Source organism: Osmia lignaria, chromosome 11, assembly GCF_051020975.1.
Source record: "Osmia lignaria lignaria isolate PbOS001 chromosome 11, iyOsmLign1, whole genome shotgun sequence".
NCBI classification, from domain to species: domain Eukaryota; kingdom Metazoa; phylum Arthropoda; class Insecta; order Hymenoptera; family Megachilidae; genus Osmia; species Osmia lignaria.
Genome location: NC_135042.1, coordinates 10,585,454 through 10,599,973, shown reverse-complemented (window position 1 = coordinate 10,599,973; position 14,520 = coordinate 10,585,454). Strand labels below are relative to the sequence as shown.

Genomic DNA, 14,520 nt, shown 5'->3' with positions numbered 1-14,520 from the left:
CGTAGAGAACGATAGGCTGATTTTCGAAGGCCGTTTTCCAACCCTTCTCCCTCGGTCGTTCACGCAGTTACCTTTGAAATTAATTTCACCGGCAAACAGACTTCGTTTACGGCTGGTCACGTTTTTCGCAGACTCTTTCCACGCGGACAATCGATTTCGCGGCTCCCGTCGTGCATATATTCGCGCTCGTTACGTGACCAGCCTTGTCGAATAAGCGAAAATTTTGCTTCCACCCCCTAATACCCTTCCGAGACTTTCGTTGGCTATCCTTTCTCGCCCTGCAGAGATCGATTATTTTCCTAAATATTTAACATTTATTTAACTAACTCTCACACTTTGTCGCGTTGGATTAGTTGCCCTCCGAGGCGTGGTTCGGTTGCCCGGGGCATCGGATCGTCCCATTTACGTCACTCGCCACTGAGTCCAGCCAAAAAGGCAGTAATTATTTACAAAGGAATCCAGTGGAAAATGTCAAGTATAAAATTATTGCTCCTCTGCGAGAGAAAGTTTACCTGCCGCGTTTGTTTCGCGAATTATATCCCACCCCGGGGAACACACGAGCGGTTTTATCGTGCGAGGAATCGTTGAAACGGAAGTTTCGATCACGGAAAGGAAAAACAACAAAGGAGAAGCCGATGGTGTGTGCACGCGAATGTCGCATGCAGACAGACGCGTTGGAGAGCACTTATGTTTGGCGAAACACAAGGAGAGATGAAGACTGGGAGTGGCCCACACCGCGTTTTCGAGGCAAAGGGAAACGTCGAGCAGGAAAACATTGGCCCCTCCCCTCCCCCAGAAACTCGACGAATCTCGAGTTGTCACGAGCAATTGCAAGCGTAAACATGGAAAACTCTCGAGGCCAGTTCATCGAAGCCCTCCAGAGGCTGAACTTTAGGGTAAAGAAGTCGGAAGGTTGCGTTCTCTTTTCTTTTTTTTCTTTTTTTTTTTCTCTTTCAACGTCGACGAATTCGTTTCGAGTTTTGGCTGGCTTTGGTCTGGAAAGAGCGAGTGCAAAAGCATTCCTCTTTGCTCTCTTCCGCGAAACCGCAGTTGAAAATACACGAGGCGGAAAGCCGAGCTCTTTCAAAAGTATCTTGAATTTATAATCCTGACGTTGTCTTTGTGCAACTCGAGGAAACTTGAATTTAATTATATTCGGATTATAATTTTATTTGGACGAGGCAAAGTTTGACAATTTAGTTCGTCGAGATTCTTTCACGGAGACAAACGTACTCCTAGTAATTGGGCGGGGGGGAAATAGAGACACGACGAATCGAAACGCGTTAATTTTAAACCGATTTAGATTAATTCAACTCGCTCCAATTAGAGTTTGACGATTATCGGTCGCGAGCCGGCATCCGCAGTGCAGTTTGAATTTCAGAAGGGTCATGGCGCAGAAAAGCGCACTGCGTACATCGCAACCGGATATAATGCTTGAAAAATGTTCAGATGTACTTGGCATACTTGCACCGGGGTGACATATATCTAGCGCATTAAGAAAATGGTGGGCGAATTTTCGCGCGGTTTAAATCAAGTCAGAGGATGATGAAGCGGCTCAAGCATACTTCAAACTAAACGGTTTATGCAGTCATACATTAAAGTCAGAATCAGGACAATAGGAGATGCTTAATTATATGAGACGAATGAAATATTGATAAAGCGCTCTCTGACTTTCGCGATACGAATTGTTATTTCATACGTTATTAAATAAAATAACACGAGACTTTTTCAACTCAGTGGAGCCATTGGCAATGAAACATCGATATCTAAAATAAAAACATGCTTGCAAAACATGATTAAAATTAAAATGAAAAATGAAAGAGACCAATATACCTGATTCCGTTCGCTGTTATGGCCAGGTGTGACGTGGTATTTGGTGCCGTGTCACCCTGGAGCCAGTCCCCTCGTGGGCGAAGCGATATTTGTCACACTCAATAAAAAAAAATAAATACGAATGGAAAACTGGCGTTGCAATAGAGTAATGCACGGCAAAGGGACAGGCTCCAGCTATCTCCCCGTTTTTTTCTTTTCTCTACATAAAACTAAGATCGACGAATCGAAATGAAGTAGCTCGTAGCACGTTCGCGATGAATCAACAAGAGAGCAAGTGAAGAGGCTAAGTAGTGTGCATGCTTGTCTTTTTGAACGGACATACCCAGTATGTCCATGTCTCGGCCTCGTGGCTGCGCTCGTGATGCTGGCGACAGTAGTACTGGCGCCGTTTCGGTCAGACTTGGCCTGCCAGCACCAACGCCGACCACCACCACTTCCACCGCCACCACCACCACCTAGCATCATCGTTCTCGTCTCCTATCAAGAACCGGCTCTCCCACCACCACCCACGATGGGCGTGCTTCCACGAGCCTCGGGAAGGGGTGCGTTACGGAGGGGTAGAAAAATGTTGCTCTCCCCTGTGGAACTTTTGGTAACCTCATCCCTTCCGCGTTCAACGGAGCCAACCCTGCCCGCCCCGCGTCGCTAATATTTCGAACGGTGCTTCCGGACTCTTTGAGTACATTTGCTACACGCAACCCATCGTTTCAGGGATCTCGCGGAGAGATAAGTTGCCTTCTTTACCAGGGAAACGAAGGCACTAGGTCAGAACGAAAGCGACTTGCAATTTAGAGTTCTTAAGAGGCCCCGAAAAGTTTCTGGTACACAGGATGGTATTCTACAGGCTAGCGAATTGTTACGCGTTTAAAGCGTTGATTCCATTAGGGGGTTGAATACCGATAAAATCGTCGATTGGATAGACTCGTTTGCACGGATAAGAAATGTTAACGCGAACGGTATTAGCGTGCGAGAGAAAACGAATTCGGTTCTCATCGATCGTTTTCCCGGAAAAGTCCATCCAATCTGGTTCGATCGAATGTTTGAAAGGATAAAAAAAAGGCGGAGGAAAAGGGTGCGAGCACGGTCAATGATAACAATTCGTTCGGAAGTCGTTTTCCATCGCGTTCAATTCCGGCTATTGTTTCCTCTCATGCAAGTGAAATAGAAACGTAAGTCGTGCGGCCGATGAAAATTCGTTTCCTCTAAGCGGATAGCCGGAGAAAGAGAAATAGAGAAAGGGACAGTGGTAGAAAGAGGGAGAGGAGACGGAATTCTTGCACTCGAGCGAAATTGCAATTAGCAAACGCGAAAGCGTCTTGGAACGCACGCATTCTCCGCGTAGCAGCAGCAGCAAGCCATTAAGGAATATTCCCGCGTGCGAGCCTCGCTTAATGAGCGATATAATTTATTGGCTCTACTTAGAAGACGGTCTAGTTGCGGTTACCAGTTAATAGGACCTACGACCTCCGACCCATTAACGGCAGTAGGTGGATCGTAAGATGCCACCTTGATCGAAAGCACCTTCGAGGGACAGTCGGTCGAGGTTTCACGTTATTTCGACTGGCTTTATCACGATTCGAGGGTACAACTTGCCCTTTACCATCCCTTCGAGCAGGCCCATTTACCTACGGTTCGATTCACTCCCTCATTGTCTGCCGTTTCCTTCATTGTCCGACTCTATCGTGGCTCGTACTACTCGTATGTCTATTCTCTCTACCCACCGGCTCTTCCCTTATTCTGCATAGGATAGCAGTTTGATAGACACCAGAAGGAATACCCTTCGTCTTCCTGATATCGAGGTTCCGAAGATTTATCTTACCTTTCACGCGTCTCCCTCCCCTCTTTCTTTCGTCAGCTTGAAACTGACTATTATTTGCGAACAACGCTTTCTGCGAACGGATGGTTTAAGAGAATTTACGTGATAGATTGCTTTTGATACCACGCTCGGTGCCGACTGGATTCTTGCGGTTTAATCCGTGAAAAACGATGGTCGGGTTACTTCTGACAGACAGAAGAAACATCTTTTTTCTTCTGTTATCATTTCACGGTAGGTCTTAAACGATTCTACCTCTCTTAAGCCTCGTACTGACCTAAGCATTTGCGCGCTGAAAACGTTCGTTTGGGCAAGAATAGTTAAGTAAGTGCGGCCCGTTAATGTGTTCGCGAAGGCCCATAGCACGAACGAACGCTTTTCGATGGCTGTAGCCTCGTACTCACTAGAGCATTCGTGCGCCGAAAACGGCCCATTATGTGTTCGCGAAGGCCCTGGGAACAAACGAACGATACAAAATTCCAAGTATCGTTAGTCGACCGCTGTCGAATTTACCCTTCGGAAAAACTCAGTTTATGATATGTCCTGATGAACCGTCATAAGCTGATTTTCGAAATCCGGAACAATTTTTGATATTAATTGTTTGGATACTTTAAACAGATACTGAAGACTCGTATATGAATCTCCCGTTGCTAAAAAATGTAGCGTTATAGCTAAGCGTTCTTTCACCGTCACAGCTTTCCTGAATCTGGTGTCGTTTTTTTGAATTTCGGGACCGATAGCGTTTATTAAAAATTCAAAATCTTCCGATAACATCCGCACAAAGTTTTTAAAATGTCCACTAGCTTCTATCTGTAAATCTCTAACTAGTTTTTCACCACTAGAGGTTACTCTATTTTTATACATCTGACTAATCCACCATCGTTTATCTTCATTTTTTCTTCTTCTTTTTTTTTTAATTATTGTGTTCATAATAATATACATTCTGACATTCTGACTTCGACTGGTTTATGGTAGAAAAAACAAAGGTTTACGGTACCCGAGGTAGAAAGATTTGCGCGAACAACCGGAGAAATTTCATGTTCGTTCGCCGAGAGCATTCTTTTGGGCAAAATGCACAAATCAATACGAGGCTTTACGGAAAGGGTCAGTATCGTTCGAGAACCTCTATCATCATGATATTCCGTACGAGTACCGCAGAGATTCAATACGCTACTAAACAGATAAGTAACCTACTTGGCTGAAGAATTCAGACGACAAGTTTCTCGCTGAAACGCACACACGAGAGGCGTAGGAACGAGGCTAACCACTTAACGAAAAGAACAGCTCGGGTCGGTTTTATACACGCGATAAAGCAGCGAAGCGTTACTGACTTACGACGCGTGGCAAAACGAGTGGAATAAGGAACGGAGAAAGAAGGAAGGCGCGCAGTCGTAATCCATAAACATCGGCAATCCACTTCTCGAGGGTTGAAGCGGATCGAGGACCGAAGGCGATCTCTCACCTGTTTACGCGACGTGCTGCTGCGTGTTCAACCCCGTGTGTGCACGAGGTCTCGAAGCTCTGGCTATCGACTTGATAAATACAAGCGGTCGTTGAATAATGCATGCACCGTTCTGGCACTCGGCAGTAAACAAGTAACCTAACACCGTGGCCTAACGTCCGTCGAGGGTGGATGGTGATTCACCTAAATCCATGTCGTCTTACGCGACTTTTCTCACCACCCTCGGCTGATTTCATTCCTGAATTATAGTTGAAAAATCTTTTATCATCGATTTAGGTCTCGTCGAAATGCGAACACGATCGGTGGAAGGAAAAGATCGTATCGTTGCAAACATCCCCGTTTGCATTGAGTATCAAGAGTGATTAAAAGAAAACATCACCGTTCCAGCGAGACCGATCAAAGAATTTTCTACCGAATATTTTTCCGTCAGCTCTCGGTTGCTCGTTTTGATATCAAATAGTATTTTGATATCGATACCATGAAGAGAAAGGAAACGTGGGTATCGTATACAGCGATATCGATATCATCCTTGGACTTTTTCTAGTAATTGAATGTCAGATCGATATCTCTAACGACTCGTATGAATATCAAATATATAAACAGGAAGAAAATGAAAGCATTCTTCGATTACGATAGTAGGAAAAATTATTGCTTTTTCCCTCTTATTCGATACCCTCGCTGATGAATCGTCGACAGTACTCGCACGTAACGTATATAGTCTCGATTGCATTTCATCGATTCAAAGTACACAACTCCTGCCGTTCTGCCGTTCAAACGTTCAATTTTGCTCGATTGATTGGCCTACGTTGTCAAAGGGTCCTCCAAAATACGAACACTGTTTGCTTCTGCTTGAATCTATCTGTTTAAACAGTAAACGAAATCGCAGGATGGATCGTCACTTTCACCGTCAAATTTTCTACATTATAAGTAGTAACGTACAAAAGCGACTATAACACTTTGAATTTTCAATGTTAGCCCAGATGGTCCTTCCCGTAATCGCTATTTTCTATAATAGTGCTAGGATTTGCGCGTATAGTCTCCTCATTTGGAGATAGGAATCCAGACGCAACACGGTCAGGTCACGTTAATGAGATAATTTCGCGTTGTCAGGGATATCAAGCCGTTTCGGTAATTGCGGACGTTAATAACGATAGACGCGTGTGTTGATGGAACACAGGGTAATCCGTGTTTCGGAATACTAAACGGCATAGAGAGCCACTCGCGACGATGGACTCGTCGGGCATTGTAAACAATCGAACGCAATCAACGCGGTAGATGATTTACGCGAAGGAACGTTCCTCGCGACAAATATTTGCCAGGTCTTAGAAAAAGTATCGATGGATGGTTATTTCGGGATTTCAATCGAGCCTGCGGGTCGCGATCGTTGGCGAAGCAATTATCTGTAATTGCGTGCAAATACCTGTCGTCTAAACTTCTATTAGTTTGTTGGGGAATTTTTTTCTGTTATCAGATCAATAGAGAATCACAGAACGGCGATGACTATCGAGTAATTGGATTTAATATCGTTTATGGGTGGGGCGGGACAAATTGTCGAGGACTGTCGTCATCCTGGTTGAATCCATGGCAGTGCCGCTGCCAATCATTATCTCGATGGTATGCAGACATACCAGCACGTGCGAAAGCGGGTATGCGATGGCTTCCTGGGAGACGACAGGGTCTAGCTAGTAGGCCGGGTCGATGAGAAGGGAATAGGTTGGCGAACGGGCTGCGTCCGGGAATGAGAAGGGACGACAAAGCCCTGGGACCAGTATATTGGCATACCAACGGCCGCTGATATGGGAATACTTTAAGAACAACTTTATACCGGTCGACAAGGCTGAATTGAGAGGCCAGCCGAAGATGCTTCTTCACGGTCCTTCGATTGCTCTTAGGATTCTTCGTACTTCCGATTTAATCATACGAAACTGAATGGCGGCCATACGTTTTTCGAGCCATCGTATCGTACGTAGGTGAAACAGAAACATTGGTAAATGTCTACAATTAGTGCCCCAACGAGAAATCAATTGAAAAGAGGTAAATTCTATGTATTTTTGCCCCCCGAAGCCAAAACTATTTAGTATTTACTAAGATATTGCGGTAAATATTGATATAAAATCATTGTTTTCAAAAGTTAATGACTTTGTGGGGTAGACGATACTTTTAAAGCGCGTCACTAACCTATAATATCAGTCATAGTGTCCGTTTGTCTAATGTATTTTGTAATTTCAAATAAATCATTGAATATTCTAAAGCTTTTATCAGATGATTATATTAATTATTTTAACGCTTTCATTAAATAATTAGATTTATGATATTTGCTGCGGTTAAACTTGGACTCCAAAGTCAGTGCTTTTTCACTAGACGAACGGACACTATGATTGTAAAGGAACGAGTAACATGAGTGGAGATAAAAGTACAGAAAGAGTGTCAGATTAAAAAGTACGGACAAGTATGAGTGGAATTAAAAGTACAGAAATATGTAACATGAATAATGTAAATTGAAAATGGCGCGATAATGCTTGTGGCTGATAACTTTTCGTTGGGCAAAAAGGGACAGATGCAAAAGTCCCTAGAGAACGCCACTCTCAATAAAGGGAAACATATAAAGTGACGTGATATTGTACATAGGTTAAGTTAGGTTAGGATATCAGAGAAAATACAAGCGATCCCCAAATTTTATCAGCAGTTTTGGATTCTAGGGGCAAAAATACATAGAATTTACCACTTTTCAATTGATTTCTCGTTGAGACCCTAATTGTAGACATTTACCTTCAAATTAACCTCTTCCATCGATACGCGTGTTCGTAATGCTTGAACGCGGAGAATACCTAACCTAACCTAAGTATCTTAGAAAATACAAGCGATCCCCAAATGTTATCAACAGTTTTAGATTTGAGGGGCAAAAATACATAGAATTTATCTCTTTTTAATTGATTTCTCGTTGAGGCTCTAATTGTAGACATTTACCTTCAAATTAACCTCTTCCATCGATACGCGTGTTCGTAATGCTTGAACGCGGAGAATACCTAACCTAACCTAACCTAAGTATCTTAGAAAATACAAGCGATCCCCAAATTTTATCAACAGTTTTGGATTCTAGGGGCAAAAATACATAGAATTTACCTCTTTTTAATTGATTTCTCGTTAGGGCCCTAATTGTAAACATTTACCTAAACATTTCCTAGTTAAATCCCTCGAATTGATCGCAACCCAGGTTCGTATTCGCTGCTTGAATTTCTCCGGCGAAGCAGACGCAATGAATGTAAAGCTCGTGCGAATAAGCAGGATCCCTGTTTTTAAGTCGAGCCAGCCTTTGGCTCCCTTCTACCAGTGACAGTAAACTCGCGTGCTTAGAGACATTAATATCGTCGAATTAACTCGAAACGACGATCTACGCGAGTTCGAGACGAGCTTAACTGGAACGTAGCGTCGGTAGATCTTGTCGCGTTTGGATTCTCTCGGAGAAGCGTCTAAGCGAGTCGACTCTTATCTATCACCGACTACAGACGCCTCAATAAAGATACACACGTGTCCTTTCGAAACAGTCCCATTAGTTTAGATTCGCGTTAAATTGAGTCGTTGTCGTCGTTACTCGTGACTACGATAAAACGAATCCAATCTAACCCTCGTGTCCCCTTTATTTGCGACCGTTTCGAATTTGCAATGCTATGAATTCGATGGTTCAGCAGTCTGTCGTAGGAAACTCGTTTCGTTGTCCGTCTAAGCGAACGCGTGAATAAAGTTACAGGGAAATTGCTTGGTAATTTCATCAAGTTCTACAAAGGAAAGAGAATGAAAAACGCGAATAGAGTTAACAGGAGTGTGGGGAGTAAAAAAATTCAATGAAACTTTTCAGAATCTAAGTATTAGATTGAAAAATTGCTTCCTAATCTTAACACCGCAAATGTCCTTTGGAATATAAACATTGCGAGTCGAAATAGAAGCCGAATATTTTCTAAGGAGATAGATCTAACTGATAAGCAAATTACTTATCAAGTTTCGCAACGGAAACGTCGTAGCGGACTGGTTAATGTCTTAAATAATTCATGCCATTGCGTGTCCGACTAATCCCGGTTATTTCTACTCCGGCAGTCAACGCGTTAAGTAAATCAGATATAATCTGACTGCTGAATGTATGGGCAAAAGTGGTAACCGACTGCGATAGCGAACTAAAGTCTCGCATTAGAAAGTTGTCGCCGAATAAAGCATATTATTGAATGTCTGACTAATCGAGGATATTTCCACTGCGCCGGTTATCTTAAAATAGTACACGCGAATCTACTGGATAATCCAATCGCCTTTCAACTAATCATTTCTTCCAAGGTGTCTAGATTTCTCTGTCGAAGCAATTTATTCTTTCCATTATACCATTGTCTAAACACCATCGGTCATTCAATTTCGCGTCGATCGGCAGCGATCGACCGTTTCTCCGACTACGTTGCGCCGAGATGATCCCCTTAAGAAGAAGAAGCTGAATCGTCCGCCTAATTGCCGGAGTCTCTCTTTTTCCTCGTTGCCAGCCTCGATGCAACCCCTGACCCATCCCTTTCTTTCGGTAGATCCGAATCGATCTACCGGCTCCGGCGGCATGGCGGTCGGAGAAACGTGCAGAAACGACGGATAGAACGGGGCTGTTCTTCCACACCGAACGTCAGCTCTTTCATCGACGAATCGAAGCGAGTGGAGATGGTTGTAGCAGGGACAAAGAGGAGCGAGAGAGGCACGAAGCGTTTAAGAAGCGCCGACAGAAGGCAAGGAGAAAAAGAATGAAGGCGAGGAGGAATCAAGGTGGAAAGGTAAATAGAGAGAAGTTGGAGCGTGGAAATTGTATGCCGGGGCTAAGGTGGAAGGAAAATTTCGAGCAAGCAACCGGTTTGAATGGCTCGAAGAAGAAGAATCAGCGGACCGAGGAAGCAACAAGGCTGGAAGAGATAAAGCTCGAGGATATTTAGGGAAGCTGGAAAAAAACGTGGTAGCGAGACGGATAAACCAGTGGTAACCGTGAGACTGGTAGACGGTAGACAGAGTTGAAAGGTAGAAAAAGAAAAGGAATGGGGGTGATGGTGGTGAAGCTAACAGAGAAGCTTAACGCTTCGCTATAGAATCGTAAAAGTCTACTCACGTGCGCGCAAACCACGCCACTACCGTTTTACTGTAAATCAGCCTTAAACCAGTCTGGGCAGCTTACAATCAAACGTACTTAGCCGACCATCCAGCGGACGGCTAAAGTGGCCGAAGACGAAAATGGAATATATCCTTGATCATAAAGCAGCTGAGGTTATCCGCCTTCTCTTCACCTCCCTTACCCTATCAATCGGTCAACTTGCCCCATCGGCATTCCTTGCGAGAAACGTATCGTCAAGGAAAAAGTGCACGCTCGTCAGCACAATGGAAGTGGCCCTGAATGCACCGAGAATGCCATAACTTGGTACACGCTAAAACGTTCTTTTCCTCGAACCCGGTGGCCGCTTGTCGCGGTTTATGCTTCGAGCTTGAAAACGCTCGGGACGGTAGCAACGAGCCGTGTCGGCCACGCGGATTTCGACCAGCAATCGAGAAGAGTTATTATCGTCCAGATCTATTTTACGCCCCTGCGAATCGGGGTAAAAGTACTTTCACAGACGGAATTCTTCATATCGCGACGAATATGGGTGATTTCAGAACGGCTATTTGGAAAAGAGTGAAACTTTTGTCGCGTACCGCGTTCCTCGAACGTTCTACGAGCGCTGTTAAAAACGTTAGATTCTCGGATAAGCTGCGAACGGTGTACGAAGGAATGGGAATGGAAGTGGGTAATGTCAGGAATAATATCCAGGAAATGCCAGAGGGTTCTCATCGATGTCAAAAGTAAAAATATAACGTCACGGACGATGGGCATTATGCATGTATAACGCGCGTCGCATCCTAGCTACGAATAATTATCTTGAAAACGAATTACACGGTTCAAATCTGTAAAATTGCTTTCTGCTGAAAAAGCAGAGAGATTTAACGGGCAGGAATTTTTAAAAATTCTCACAAACAGGGTCAAAGGTTTGTTTCTCTACGGCGGAGGCGCCCGCCGCGTCGATCCAAATTACTCAGCGATATTCCGAGGGCCAAAGGAAGCGAACGCGCTTCGAATTCTTCTCTCGTTATTAACGTTCGCCTATGTTTAACCCGCGTAGCGTGTATCTTCCTCGTAATTCTTATTTTTTTCCTACGAAAAGAGAAGGGGAAACGGAGAAAGAGAGATAGAACGAGGACTTACAGAAACGTGTCACGGGTGAGAATTTTCGAATAATTTCGAAGGGAGATCGTTATGCAGGTTTAACGAGATTAATTTCCTCGTGTTATCGTGAATTTCCATATGACTTGGTCGCAGAAGGATTCGTCGCGTCGGTCTAACGCGATAACCGGGATTAGAAGGGACGGGTCCGAGGGATGTACAGGCTTAGGAGAAATACGGTACATGGTGCAATGATCCTGATTAGAAAGATTTAATTCCAATTGACGCGGAGTACCGCGTCACTTGAGTAACATTCAAAGACACTTGGCTGATGATATTTAACTTTGAATAATAAAAAATTTAGTTGGAAAGTTGCGAAACGTAAGCGAGAAAGTTTCCCGGTGGTTTTTATTTGTTAGATAGGCGAGCGGAGTAATATTTTGGTTGATGCACAAGTGGTACGATAAGATGGGAAAAGTGTGAAGATACGCGGGAAAACGTGTTGGTTATTCCCGCGAAGATGGACCTAGAAAGACAACGGGCACACCGGTGATGGCCTCGAAAGATATGAAAATAGGTGCCGGTAGAAGGGGGAAACGGGAAGAAAATTCGTAAGAAAAAGTCGTTAGGAAAGGAAGATAACGGGGAGTGGAGGCGCAGCGGCGGGTTTCGCTTTGCGAACAATGTTGCGGGAATGAGAAGGAACAAGAAGAAATATGAGAAGGGAAACGTACGCGTGCGTTCACCGTATCGAATTTCAACGATAACGTCCGCTCGTTTATATAAGAAACACTACGAAAAGCCTTGTGAAAACACAATAAAATATAGGTCGTAGAGATTCGCCGGTGATACCGAGGAAGCTACAAACTTATGGGATCAACGCTGTAAGGTTAATTTTGTTTATTCTCACAACGCACCCGAGGGGTGTCGTTGACCCTTGAAAGTTTTAAATAAGGGTAGAAGGGACAGGAAAATGTCCTTTGCTAAAACGTTCGACGTTCTTTTTACAACTCGGTAAACAATTTACCCTTGCGATTAACAAGGGCTCGTTAACATAGCGTACGTCGTACCTTTGTTAAAAATCTCCAAGGTACTTTATAACAATGTAATATTTATTTACCCCTTTAGTCATTCGGTAGCAGACGACAGGCGCATTTGCTCCGAGGTAAATATCAACCGTTGTTACTTATGCTTTTCACATTTACCAGCCTAGCCAAGTGAAATACGTTCCGTAGGTATTCGTTAGGAAAACACGCGAAGGTGTGCGAAAAAGCACAGAATCCTAATTTGCTTAGCGAAATGTTGTTAGCTGCGTAGCTATTTCCAGGGAACTGTTAAAAAAAAAATAAACAAAAACCCATTCAATTTGCTCGCTCTCCTTTTGCCTTCTTTCATGTAATCACTATGGCGGCTTAGGGGGTGCTCGGGGGGAGTGGTGCATCTCGGTGTGCACGTGGCACAAATTACTGGAGTAATTACGGGCACAGGCGAAACGGAAGCATTCGGGTAAACGCGTATTCCTTTTTTGCACATTTGCAGCGTACAGTTTTTGTCGCGCGCCTTCGCGATCGATCGTCGCGATGGAATTTATGCAAATAACGAGCGCTGTTCGAAGGATCATTTAGACGTAGCCTCTGTCTTCGCGTTGCATTAAAAGAATTTTCATTATCCAGCAATTGGAACACCGATTCTGCCTGTTGGTCTAATCTGGACCGCGCCCAAATTCCGGTCAATTTATCAAATCCACGGAACGTTTAATCAAGCCTGACTTTTCGACGAGTAATCCCCACGGAATTGGCAATCAGTGCTTTTTTTTATCGTCGCAAAGGAAATAAAATATAATCTAGCGGTATAGGGGGCGTAAAAACAGGCGTTAAAAGAGCATCTATGGGAGTTTCGAGGTGGCTGTTACCCGGTCCAAGAGAAACGAAGCCCCTGGAAAGGCTGCTCGTGTCACCATCGACATCCGCAGTGCCGTAGCTGGCGTCCAGCCAAAATCCTGCACATGTAACCCCTCCGCGTGGCTTGCTGCGCTCGCCTCTGCTGCTTAGTAAATCGGGGTTACCCGGGCTTCTAGCTGCCGCGTCTTTATCGCGAGGATTTTCCCAGTCCGCGCAACGGCCAACGGGCCTCCATGATTATTGGACGGGGATTCCCTCAAAGCGCTCGTAATGTCTCGGAAATTTTCGCTAGCTGCTCGCAAGAAACGCTCGGAAAAGATGCTTTCCAAGCTTGGCAAGTAATACACCCGGGGAATTTACGTCGTAGCGTTTATGATAGCGACTGATACACTGCTCTTGCGATTTTTGAAGTGAAAACAGTTAGTTTTTTAATATTTAACCGGTAATTATTTAGATTACGGACAGTAACTCCGATTTCGATGATTTTTAAAAATTTTGTAGAAATCAACATTTTGAACAACTTTTTCCTATACATATAACCGCCGCTCGGCCTTAAAAAGGGAACTACTCAAGTGTTACACTCACTTATTGATGAAACTTTGCCAGCTTGTAAAGCTCGTCGAGCTGAACACGCCTATATCCCGTTTTGTGGGCAGACGACTAATTGTTTAAAAGATATTAATAATTAAAGTTAGTTACTACTTACATTGAGAAGTATGACAGACTCACACATACAAGTCGCAATCTAGAGATCCACGGGTCAAATCCTTGATTCCCAACATTTTCTTTTTTTTTAAATGATAATTTGTCTCTTTTTGAATATCTATTACATAAAAATTATCATAAAAAAAAAAATTTTTTTTGTGAACCCAGGATTTGAACCGAGGACCTTCAAATTCCAAGTCACGGATCTGCTCCGTGGTTAAACACATGACTCCTAATCTAAAGGTCCTCGGTTCAAATCCCGGGTTACCGTTTTTTTTTTTTTTTTTTTTTTATTATATAATGATAATTTTTCATTTGTTTTCGAGATATTGCGGTAACAAATATGGAGATTTTTCACGGGAAAAATTCACTTCAGTGAGAAATATCAGCAGGGTTCCTGTTCGCGCGTTTAACTAATTTTAATGATTTTAAATCGCACTATACGAACTCATTAATTATATAGATTACCATATATTTCGTCGGTATCATTGACTCGCATGTTCGCTTAAGTGAGACATACAAAAGAAAAGGTTCAAATGGGACTTTCCTTCTTGGTACAATATTTTTACGCACATAGCTGCAGTATGCACCCTCATCGAGA

At 43.6% G+C, this 14,520-nt stretch overlaps 1 protein-coding gene across 3 annotated transcripts in view; it reads right to left on the bottom strand.

Moving 5' to 3' along the window:
- cpx (synaptic transmission protein complexin) overlaps positions 1-14,520 on the bottom strand; it is a 176,627-nt gene that overhangs the window by 36,459 nt on the left and 125,648 nt on the right. The window contains exon 1 of one of the 3 annotated variants that reach the window (XM_034323010.2): positions 2,156-2,269. The exons of the other annotated variants lie outside the window; for them this stretch is intronic. Within the exon in view, the coding sequence (XP_034178901.1) occupies positions 2,156-2,168 (13 nt within the window). The 5' untranslated portion in view covers positions 2,169-2,269. Of the gene's footprint in view, positions 1-2,155; positions 2,270-14,520 lie in introns of those variants that run through there. 3 annotated transcript variants of the gene reach the window in all.